At 29.4% G+C, this 13,261-nt stretch overlaps 1 protein-coding gene across 1 annotated transcript; it reads right to left on the bottom strand.

The window, feature by feature from the left end:
* Positions 1-5,671: 5,671 nt before the first annotated feature.
* LOC108779730 (uncharacterized) lies at positions 5,672-7,467 on the bottom strand. Its single transcript, XM_018547193.1, has 3 exons — positions 7,340-7,467; positions 6,519-6,631; positions 5,672-5,950 (listed from the first exon to the last, which is right to left on the bottom strand). The coding sequence occupies exons 1-3, from the start codon at positions 7,446-7,448 to the stop codon at positions 5,789-5,791; spliced, it is 384 nt and encodes a 127-aa protein (XP_018402695.1). The 5' UTR covers positions 7,449-7,467; the 3' UTR covers positions 5,672-5,788.
* Positions 7,468-13,261: the final 5,794 nt, after the last annotated feature.

Genomic DNA, 13,261 nt, shown 5'->3' with positions numbered 1-13,261 from the left:
TTATTTACCTTTCACGCTTTTATTTGCGTACATATTGGTCGGAAACAAGTTAATTAACAAAAAGTAAATAATAAAACGCCAAAAAATAAAAGTGTAAAAAACGTACCGGCAGTAGTTGTTGCCGATAACGAGAGGATGAATAGTAGATAAGTCGACGACATCCACATAACGGAGTAAATAAGGCTACTATTGTAGAAATTACTGCGCATTTTCATTGTATCAAGTAATTTTTGAGTCGACTGTTATTACCTGAAATAGTGACAATTATACATCATTATTAAAGCTCGAACTCCAGTATGAGCAGAACAAAATTCTATCCTTTGCTTTAACGGGTCAAATTCTTTTCGATAGTAAAATTAGTGATACGTTGCATCCTCTGAAAAATTCTCGCATTTGAAATGTAAGAGATGTAAATAATGCAATGAAAGTAGCATTAATGGAAACGTGACTCTACGCATCGTAATAAATGTGGTTAACGAACGCAGAAGACTACTCTACTCCGGAAATTCTTGAGATTTGAAACCTTTTATTTTGTGATATAAAATGTAATAAAGAGAATATGAAATTTATTTCTATTCGAAATAGCTTACAGTTACTACCATTTGTTTTTTTTCCACTGTGTATACAAACACTTTCTGCTAAAAATGTATGCAGTGATAAAAAACCAAGTAACATTATTGTAATTCTTCCTAAAAATATGCCAAACGTATTTATTCGATGACTTAAATAAGAGAACTTGATCGCACGAGAAAAGTTTCACTAAAAGACCTTATTTGTTAACAAATATCAAATTTTATTGGACCGTGAGAATTTAAACCAAATGAATACCGATGAGAACATGCCATAATGATCAATCTAAATCTTGGGTGCTTCTATATATAATTACGTGTGAATTTATATACTACGCTAGTTTGATAGTGTTGCGTTTCAAGTCTGAAGAAAATTCGGCGCATAATTAAGAATCTACAAACGTAATATATAAATTCACACGCAATTATACAGAAGCTCCCAAAATTTATAAGCTTGACCGTTATAGAATGTTCTCATCGGTATTCATTTCATTGCTTGTTAAATTTTGTGAAATTACAATTAGAGGCGATGGGTATAAATGGAATAAAAACTCGAATGTAAATTGAAATAAACGCACGCTGTAGTTCATAAAATACTTGTAACATAATAAAAAACTTAAATCTTTGATGTAATAATATAGTTGTAGCACTAAATTTTCAGAAAATCAGGAAAATAGAATAAAGATTAATTTTCATCACTAATAAAATAAATTTTATCGATCTTTTATAATAAGTACAGATTTCTGCCGTATTGAATTTTTCCAGTTACTATACTTTCTTTTAACAGGAGTAAAAGAAGTTTACGTTCAGATCGTCAATCGTTAGTCCTTTTACAGAATGAAACCGTTTTAAAACATGTTTATATAAGTATTCGAATGATAATGGCATAATATAATGTAACATATAGCTAACTATTATTCAATTCTAAAAGTAAAAGTTATTATTTCCAAAAAAATAATTTAATTGTTTTTCATTGTTGTATAGTGATTCTTATAAATGTACTACTTACTTCACTTTTCGGATAAGACTGTACTATTTGCTTGTGAGAAACTGGAAAAGCTATTCTCTTACTGTCTGAGGGTTTCCTTTTTATACAACTAGAAATTCATAATAACATGGTTTCCCCATAAGTCTTTTATTTTTAGTTTTTTTTTATCTCTTATTTGAGGTCATACGTTTGCAGAACAATAAGTGGTATAAATGTTATACTTAAATGCTATTTTTTTAATAGCGACAGTTTTGGCAAATAGTTGCTCAATAATCTTTATCGTTATAATAAACGTATGATAATTGGATGTTTCTTGTCTAATAACACATAAAATAAGGACATAATGATTCAGAGAGTTATTTGAACGTAGTTAGAAAAAGAGAGAGAAAGGGGGAGAATAACATAATAACACTCAGGATGTAAAAATTAAGTAGTCTTCATCATAATAACTCTGATAGATAGCGTTCCCTGAATTTAGCAATTATTCGTTTTATTGTAATATACATTTTTCGAATTAATTATAAATACAAAATGTGTGTGTGTGTAATCTTCTTCACGGACTCTTGTGGTTCAAAAATTCCAGTACTCAAGGGCGAGTGAGAGTGCAGTTATTGGTACGCAATTTCAATAAATTTTCTAATTTTTGTATGGACCGTAAATTGTCTACAAACAATGAATACTACTGTAGTATTTATGCGTTATATGTCTGATGTATCAGCGCGCATTTAAAAGGGGGGGCTACATATGTGGTGTATAAGAATTCACTCATACTTATTATTAGCACTTTGATCCAGCTTTGACCGTTATAGGCGTTTAATTCCTTCAATAAATTTTGTCTAATTGAATAAATCTGAATTCTTCAATATCATTTATTCAGACATAATTAACATATACATAATTAATATAATATATAAAAGTACTTATAAGTCTTACAAGAATATGTTGCAATTCTTACGATTCTTCATAGAATTTAGGTAATAGTTAACAGTTTTAGAATTCCGTGAAGTTAGCACCCAACTTTTACGAAACTAAATTTTGTTAGATGTTTTTTATATGATTTTTTTTAATTGTTGTAATAATTATTTCGTTTATAATTGGAAAAATTACTTGAAGAAAATGAGCAGTAATTTCTGCAACGATGGATTTTCCCACTCTACTAAATTGATATCGTTGATTTGTCTACTGCTTGTCCTCTCACAATCGACATCGATCATCGCCGGTATGTGTCCTCTATTTTTTTTTCAACTTTCCATTAATTTTTATAAAGAAACACACATCGAAGTTATCTTTTGATTCTTGTAAACTTTTAACAATATTGTTTTCTAGATTAAAATAAAAGACACGTATTTTTTTATAAGGACTTAAATCCAAATATCTTTTTAAAAAAAATTGGTTATTTTTTTTCGACTTATATATGGAAGAGTTACAGTTTTACGTTTTATAACAATGTGGTAACAATGTCGCAATTTTTTATGACTATAATGACAACTAAATAAACGCTTAAGAGGCTAAAATTATTTTAGCGTTTTAAATGTTTCGTAAGCGTTTAGTTAGTCATCATTACAGTCATAAAAAATTGCAACATTGTTACCACATTGTTATAAAACGTAAAACTGTAACTCTTCCATATATAAGTCGAAAGAAAATAACCAATTTTTTTTAAAAAGATATTTGGATTTAAATTGTAATTAAGTCCTTATAAAAAAATACGTGTCTTTTATTTTAATCTAGAAAACAATATTGTTAAAAGTTTATAAGAATCAAAAGATAACTTCGATGTGTTTCTTTATAAAAATTAATGAAAAGAGCTGAAAAAAAAATAGAGGACACATACCGGCGATGATCGATGTCGATTGTGAGAGGACAAGCGGTAGACAAATCAACGATATCAATTTAGTAGAGTGGGAAAATCCATCGTTGCAGAAATTACTGCTCATTTTCTTCAAGTAATTTTTCCAATTATAAACGAAATAATTATTACAACAATTAAAAAAAATCATATAAAAAACATCTAACAAAATTTAGTTTCGTAAAAGTTGGGTGCTAACTTCACGGAATTCTAAAACTGTTAACTATTACCTAAATTCTATGAAGAATCGTAAGAATTGCAACATATTCTTGTAAGACTTATCTCAACAAAATTACCTTTTTAAAAAAAGGAAGAAGAGGCGCCAAGTGTGCGTGTTTGCCTCACAAAATAAAATAAAATCTTTTTAGATTGCGCTAATTGTGAAAGGAATATGTTTTCTTGTCACATATATAACATATCTATACTTTATTTCAAAAAGTAAAAGTACAAAAAATTTGGCGCCTTTCTTCCTTTTTTTTTAAAAGGTAATTTTGTTGAGATATCACGCATTTTGTAAATATTTCTTATAAATCTCTATATAAAATATATAAAGAAAAAAATATAATAAAATATAATAATAGAGCTCACAAAGCTCTAATATAATAATAAATCTCACTGTGCGTGCCTTCGGCCTTAAAATAAAAAAGAAACAATATTTAAATATTAAATCTTATAAGACCGTGAGAAACACAACCAATAAAATGCCTTTAACGATCGAGCTGTATCTTAGGTACTAATTATAATTCCGTGAGAATTTATATAAAACTGACATCAAAACTCTCCTCTCCTTCTATGTTGGTTAGCGAAATTAGAAATTGCACACCTGTAGCTTTAGCAATTCTTTCCAAATCAGCTTTTTTGCAACGAGAAGTCTAGACATGCGATTTTCGCGTTCGTTATCCTCTTCGGCATGGCTTGAGAGGCGACAGTACAGTTCAAAACATGCCTATAGAAATCGACTCTCGAACACTTTTTCCGTGAACTTTCAAGACATTGACTACTTTAACAGGATACAAAAATCCTCCTTTGCCATCGCTGATTTTTATCTATCTAATGTCATTATGTTGACAGCTAATCGATATAAAATAAAATATGCTAGCAAGCGCCGTCTGCCGTTTAAAACGTGAAACGGACAACATTTTCGACAAACGCCGTCTGTCGTTTAAAACGTGAAACGGACAATATTTCCGATGTCAAAATTTTCAACATTTCAACTTCACATCGAGATATCTTCCTTCGTAGGGTACGTAGACAATAAAAACATATTTATAATATAATTTAAACAATAAAACTAAATTAAGACTATTTAAAAGTTGATAAATTCAGCCATTTATTGTGAGATCCGATAATCTCGGGTACACGGAACTCATCGACTCGCGTAAAGATACACGGTGCAATCTCGCGCTTCGCGTTTACTTGGCGCGAGACACTACCGTGTCTCTTGATAAGTACTTTTAAGTTCCTTTATACAATGTCCTTACGGACAGCTTCTTGCTAGTCATAAGATTTATGAGAAATCGTTACGAATAATCGTAAATCTTATGATATATGTATATATACGTATAAAATAAAAATAATAGTCATAAGTTTTTACAAGTTTTAGGAGAATAAATTATAAGTTTTACAATTCTATTTAGAATTGACCTATATATTTGTCATAAAAATAAAGAACAAATCATAATAAATATGCAGTCCCCGAAATATAGACCAATTACCTATGTGAATAACGAGCAACGGCTAAAAACCTGTTGGATGTCTCTCAGATCATGATTTTGATTACTATATGTAAGATCAAAATCATCGGGGCTGGTTTCCCGAAACTGCACAAATATTTATTTTTTACATTAAGTAGTAGAACAGACACGACCATTCTCTATAATAGATATAATATTGCGCATGATTAATATTCTCGAGGTACAGACAATATATGCTTCAAATACTTTGAAGCATTCTTTGATTGATCAGGTAATAAAATTATTTTTTCTAATTGACTAAAATTAGACTTCAAAGTATTTATAGCGAGTATATGAATTATTGTTATTCTCGGTTAACAATTCGTAAATTCAGGATGTCTATCTGAACTCATAATAAAAAAAACTGGTATTACAGTGTTAGCAAATAAAAATCATTCAAAATAAGTATATGTACGATCGGTTCCTAACGATTTCGGAAACTGGCATATTGAAGTTGTTTTTGTAAGAAAGTATAAATAATGATTTTGTAAGACAGTAAATGTTTTTTTTTTATTTTCTTTATTGTGTTTAAAGTTTTACACAAATAAATCGATATACTCTGTGCAGGCAGCTATACAATCGAAGATAAATTAATTTACTTGACATTTTGCAAAGAAAATAGCTGCGGTAAATTGATGGTTTACAAGAATTAGTCTGAAGTAGGTGTTGGCCTACAGGTAGCTACTAAATTACAAGGCGGTGTAGGACACGTTGAGGGTTGTGACACGCATGTGTAGCCTGGCGAACACGCTATGGCGAGACAAGGATTCCAGCACTCGCAATTACCATCGCAGTAGACTCGGCATGAGGACTATCATAAACACATTGAATCTTTCAGTATTTGTAAATTTATTTTTTTATGCAAAAAGTATCGAAAATCAAGACTACTTTTTATATGAAAAAGAAATCCATGTATATAATTTTTGTTATTTAAAAATACATTGATTAACACATAAATAAAATACATGAATGACAAGATGTGACTGTTGAAATGTTATTAGCGTACAGATTCCATTGAACTTCTCAGTTTACTATTCAAGTGCAAATTATAAATCTATGAATACAAAGTAATAAAATTTAAATGAACTAAAAAGTGTTAAATTATGTCTGAAAAAAATTTTTGGCGCTGATTTCAGAATCTACATACGTAGTATATAAATTTACACGGAATTGTAACGGCACCTAAGATCCAGCTCGATCGTTAAAGGCTATTGATTGACTTATTAAATTAGCTTCTTATCTTATCCCTCTTTTGTTCTACTTGTTTTGAACATTTTCATTACCGACAGTTTTTAATTTACATTAAATATGCTTTATATAAAGTGGTGTGTAATTTTATATATAGTAAATATATATATATTACAAATATGTATATATACCTGGGTGCAACATATTTCACACCTAGATTGTTGTTTGCCGATACGGTTGAAATGCGAGTACGCTTTATTTATGTTAATCGTCAGCCCGATGCCATTCTCATCAACGGCTGGCTCTGCAAATCATTCAGTTTATAAATTCAGATAAAATTCGACTTTTGTATAAACACAGTTAATACGAGACGTAAGAATAATGGAAAAATAATTAAATGGCGACTAAAGATATAACAGCACATACAGTGTTAAATCGTGCGTAATAGATTTTTACTATATATAAATATATTTACTGCATGATTATATCGAAAAATTGAATGTTTCAGCTTTATTTTAAGTCATCTAATCATTGCTTATTTTAAGCAATAATTAATAATTATTCCGTATTTTCACGCTGTCGCCATAAAACATCTGTTAAACTTTCTACAATTAAAATTTTTATAATGTCACAAAGCTCATAGAAAAAAATAATACAATAAAAAATAAAAACTGCTTTTTATAAAATTATTTTGCCATTAATAAGTTAGACTGATTGCAAAGAGAAGATATTCTCGAATTTCAATGCAAGCACTCATAAGCTAGGAGTGAATTCTTTACTTCAATTTTTTAAAGCAATTAGCAAAGTCTAATATTTACAAGTTCTGTAATTAAATTCAACTGCACAAACTAAAATGCACAATAAAATTGTCTATTTACATTTAAAGTGTATTTTATCATAACAGTTTTATTTACCTTTTACGCTTTTATTTGCGTACATATTGGTCGGAAACAAGTTAATTAACAAAAAGTAAATAATAAAACGCCAAAAAATAAAAGTGTAAAAAACGTACCGGCAGTAGTTGTTGCCGATAACGAGAGGATGAATAGCAGATAAGTCGACGAAATCCACATAACGGAGTAAATAAGGCTACTATTGTAGAAATTACTGCGCATCTTCATTGTATCAAGTAATTTTTGAGTCGACTGTTATTACCTGAAATAGTGACAATTACATCATTATTAAAATACGAACTCCAGTGTGAGCAGAGCAAAATATATCCTTTGCTTTAACGGGTCAAATTCTTTTCGATAGTAAAATTAGTGATACGTTCCATCCTCTGAGAAATTCTCGCATTTGAAATGTAGTCAGGAGATGTAAATAATGCAACGAAAGTGGAGTATATGGCATTAATGGAGACGTGACTCTACGCATCATAATAAACATGGTTGACGCAGAATACTACTCTACTCCGGAAATCCCGATGTTCTTGAGATTTGAAATCTTTTATTTTATGATATAAAATGTAATGGAGAGAATATGAAATTTATTTCTATTTAAAATAGGTTACAGTTACTACTATTTATTTTTTTCCACTGTGTATACAAACACATACTGCTAAAAATGTATGTAGCAATAAAAAACAAATAACATTATTGTAATTCTTCCTAAAAATTTGCCAAACGTATTTATTCGATGACTTAAATAAGAGAACTTGATCACACGAGAAAAGTTTCACTAAAAGACATTATTTGTTAACAAATATCAAATTTTATTGGACCGTGAGAATTTAAACCAAATGAATACCGATGAGAACATGCCGTAATGATCAAGTTAAATCTTTGGTGCTTCTATATAGGTGCGTTCCACTTGACGCTCGCAACGCTCATCATTTCATCCTTGTTGTTTATTAAATATTAAACAAGGACAAATAACGGTCGCAAGCGTTGTGAGCGCCAAGTGGAACGCACCCTATATATAATTACATGTGAATTTATATACTACGTTTGTAGATTCTTAATTGTGCGCACTAGTTCGATAGTGTTGCGTTTCAAGTCTGAAGAAGATTCGGCGCACAATTAAGAATCTATATACATAGTATATAAATTCATATGCAATTATACAGAAGCACCCAAGATCTATAAGCTTGACTGTTACGGAATGTTCTCATTGGTATTCATTTAATTGTTTGTTAAATTTCGTAAAATTAAAATTAGAGGCGATGGGTATAAATGGAATAAGAACTCGAATTTAGATTGAAATAAACGCACGCTGTAGTTCATAAAATACTTGTAACATAATAAAAGACTTAAATCTTTGAATGTAATAATAGTTGTAGCACTGCATTTTTATAAAATCAGGAAAATAGAATAAAGATTAATTTTCGTCGCAAATAAAATTAATTTTATCGATCTTTTATAATAAGTACAGATTTCTGCCGTATTGAATTTTTCCATTCCAGCTACTGTACTTTCTTTTAACAGGAGTAAAAAAAAAGTTTACATTCGGATAGTCAATCGTTAGTCCTTTTACAGAATGAAACGTCTTTTACGTCTTGAAACATGTTTATATAAGTATTCGAATGATAATGGCATAATATAATATAACATATAGCTAACTATTATTCAATTGTAAAAGCGAAAGTTATTATTTCTAATAGAATAATTTATTTGTCTTTCATTGTTGTATATAGTCATTCTTATAAATGTACTACTTACTTCACTTTTCGGATAAGACTGTACTATTTGCTTGTGAAAAACTGGAAAAACTATACTCTTACTGTCCGAGGGTTTCCTTTTTATACAACTCTCTAGGATTTCATAAAAACATGATTTCCCCATAAGTCTTTTATTTTTAGGTTTTCTTATCTCATTTGAGGTCAAACGTTTGCGGAACAATAAGTGGTATAAATGTTAAACTAAAACGTTTTTTTAATAGCGACAGTTTTGGTAAATAGTTGCTCAATAATCTTTATCGTTATAATAAACGTATAATAATTGGATATTTCACATCTAATAACATATAAAATAAGGACATAATGATTCAGAGAGCTATTTGAACGTAGTCAGAAAAAGAGAGAGAGAGAGGGGTAAAATAACATAATAACACTCATGATGTAAAAATTAAGTAGTCTTCTTTCATCATAACAACTTAATAGATAGCGCTCCCTGAATTTAGCAATCAATCGTTTTTTTATAATATACAGTTTTTGAATTAATTATGTTATGTAAGTATTATTAAGATTGTGTTGTACTTTTCATCATTATAGAAGTTCGTATTTTCTATATAAGTTTTTAAAACATGGAATAATTTATTTAGATACGTAAAATAAAATGAACTATCGTCGTAGTTGGTTGAGGCTAAATATTACAAGTTAAAATACATGTTTTCTATAAACACTATTTTATTTAATTTGTATAAAATTTAATTACTGTGTGATGTTTCGTAAGGTAAAAAAATTCAGTCCCCCCCCTCCATTTTGCTATCTATTATTAATGGATAAATTTATAATTTAATCTCATGTGTGTGCGTGTGCATGCAGTGATCTAATCAATGTATGCGCAATTCTGTTTAATTGATATATATTAATTATGATTGAGGTCATTTATACAGAATAATCTTCTAAGTAAACATTTCTTACTAGATTTAAAATTGATTTTACATCGAAGAAAATATCTTAAAACATCTATTATAATCAAACTCTCAAAATAATCAGTCTGTGAAAAAAAAACCGGTTTTAGCTATTTTAAAAATTATGTTTATATTTAAACAAATAGAATCTTGAAAAATGTGATATCAATTAAAAATTCATAATTTTTATATGAATAAATAAAAATATCCTAGGTTACAATACTTGAAGTATGTATTTTAGAAAGAAAATAATATTGTGATATTTTTTATAATTATAATTTAACTTTTTAAACCACAATATTACGATATTTGAGCATCTGATAATAAAGATTTATGTAAGTAAAGAGTTAAGTTTTTTCCAGGAAAGTACTAAAATTTTTATTTCAATCAACATAAGTACAAAAATTCCTATATAAAAATATTATGTAGTACAGACAGTTTAATACAATAACAACATGATGCAATGAATTGTTACGTTTCATACTCGTGTGAAATTGGCCCCTCAACCTTTGAAAAAATAAAGTTTATACAATTCATTCGATTGCACATCGTTTGCACATTTAGGCACACTTTGAATTTTCGTTTGCACATCTTTAGATTAAAAAATATTTAAAAATTAATTTTGGGAGTGCTAACTTCATACTAACATCGAGCAAATGGGTTCGAAAAGGTCTCAATCGATAGATTTTGGTTTGCACATTCCGAAACACATCGATTTTTCGTTTGCACACCTCTAGTTTAAAAGTTATTAACAATTAAAGTTTCGAGAGAGGTCGATTGCAGAAGATAGGTTCAAATCGTAATTTCTGTACTAAAAAAACCGCCTATTAAAAAGTTATTGTTCTTCTTTACCATTTTTTAGTCCAATATGGCGTTCCAGAGCTGTCACGTCGTTGCACGTCGTAACAACATTTGTTTTATATAAATGCTGCGCAATATGTACTTAAGAAATAGTAGTCTACAGGCATGTAGTTTGCATGAAGAAACAGCGTGGAGTTCTTAAAATTAGATTTAGATGTGTTTAATTAAAACATAATTACGATACAAAGATCTACGTATATGTGTGGCGTGCGTGAGTAAGATATTGATGTAGTGATGTGTCCATTGACACGTAATCGTCTTTGTGTAAGTGCTATTTCCAATATGATTAATTGTCTTTAGGATCCCCTTAATAATGAAAAATAAAATTTATCTTTATAGAGGAGCTATTAAAAAATTTACAAATATTTGAAACAAAATAAAACCTTAGTATATTCCTTCAAATGCAATGCAAGCCTAGTGGTATTAACAGGGAAGAAATCGTGAGAAAGTTTTCATATATGAATCTAAATCGCAAATCAATGATTTGTTGGCAGAATATCGACGTTCTAATATCGCGCAAAAATCCAAGCTTTACAACAATTGCCCGGTTGTCGATATTGTGAAATATTTAATCAATTTACGGAATTAGAAAGAAAATGAACCTCTTTCGAAATTACAAAAAAGACGGTATATTCGCCTGGATTGCACGAGAAAGAAATGGTTCTGTTCTGTACGACAATCGTAATTATCCACAACATGACGTAGGATTTTATTTGTTCGACGAATCGAGACATTTATCCAAATGAGAGAGAGAGAGAGAGAGCTTCCCTTTAAATCTCATAGTAGTATGTCTAATTATGCGGAAATAGATTCTGTTAAGGATTGCACACGCTCTCTTAAAATAAAAAAAATGTATGATCTTTAGTTTTTCATCCGTTTGGATAGAAAATCTCTGGATAAAAATCAGATAAATGCTATAGATCAAGCTATTTCTAGAAGTCGAAAATTAGTTTCATTAAGATCTTTTCCAGATATCTGTCGATATTTTCTCTCTTGTGAGAGCTAGACATTCTGGTAATGGAAAAGAATCGATAGGCGAGTTAAGTACATATGACTGAAATGTCCTAGTTTGATATTGCCAGAAACATTAAGAAAAACTTCTCATTTAATCAAAATAATTGTAACACCAAATAAAATTTCGACATTTGTTTACAAAAGTGTTTAACAAGCGACGTATTAAATAGCAAAAATTGTTGCATTTTAAATCCACATCACTTTTGTTCGTTTTAATAAATGTTATAAAACAGATAGAATAGATAACAAATATTTGCGCTGATAATTGTATTCCAACTAAATTGTCCGAATCGTCAGAAAATAAGAATAGCTTGCTTAAAAGACTAAATGTTTTAATTTATAAATATATACAGCCAGGATCTGAATAAATCCAAAGATTCGACCAAAATTTTTCATGAGAATATGACTCCTATTTCTTTTGACAAAAGAGTCTGCAGATAATTCTACAAAAAACAATCAATTGTTTACAAGAGCGTATCAAAAAGGTTAATAAAGAAAAACGATGGAAACATAGTGACAATGGTTTCGCTAATTTATTATAAAATTCTCACAAAACAGCGAAAACGTAGATTGTGTGAGAACATTTTCTAGAGTTTATAAAAATTCTTCATCTTGGTGAAAAAGAGTTGTGACGCGACGTTTACCATTAGAAGAATCATTAGTGAAGAAGCAATTATGTAAATAGGCGATAACATAGAAATTTGCATAGAAATCAGTCCGATGAATCTTGAAGAGACTCTGAAACAGGCAAAGTAGTGACGCATGCACGAGAAATCGTGTTTGAGTTGGATATGACGTTAAAGGATATCGAAAATTTTCTCAACACAAAAGACTTACCGAAGAGCATCTTGACACACATGAAGATACTCCGCGGAAAGAATGATTTTGCTAAAATACTAACAAATTTAATTAAGTACAGATTTGAAAATAATTTTGTTGGATTATTAAAGTAATTAGAAAGAATGCTCAAATTAGTTGTTAGAATGTTAAAACTTTTTGTTAAAACTATTTTCAGTTTCTTACATAATTTATTTTGATCCAATAAAATTTTTTACATCTAACAAAATCTGCATTACTTAAACTTTTTAATCCTCTAACAATATTTTCAAATAAAGCAAAATCATTCTCTCTGTATGAAGATATTACGCAATGGGGTGAAGCAACGGTAAGCGATGGGAGACGATTTTAAAGCAGACTCATTATTTAGTCTTAAATATGATATCCGAGAATATATTGTTCTATGTCAATATGTCATTTAAATATCTGTTGTTTTTAATAACTTCTTAATTTTTTTACTCATATTATATACTTTACATCTTAGCTTTAATACAATTTTGGAAACAAAAGCTGCTTTACCTCAGGGTGAAAAATAAATTATCAATTGGTATACCCCTGATCGATTTATCATAATCTAATGGTACACACCCTGCAATGAAGGGTAAATTACGAGAAAGAACTGCGCGTTCTTCGCCAGTCATTGCTCTACAGG

This window comes from Cyphomyrmex costatus, unplaced genomic scaffold (genome assembly GCF_001594065.2).
Source record: "Cyphomyrmex costatus isolate MS0001 unplaced genomic scaffold, Ccosl1.0 scaffold61, whole genome shotgun sequence".
In the NCBI taxonomy this organism is placed as follows: domain Eukaryota; kingdom Metazoa; phylum Arthropoda; class Insecta; order Hymenoptera; family Formicidae; genus Cyphomyrmex; species Cyphomyrmex costatus.
The sequence above is the reverse complement of the archived record's forward strand: the minus strand, read 5'-3'. Positions and strand labels throughout refer to the sequence as shown.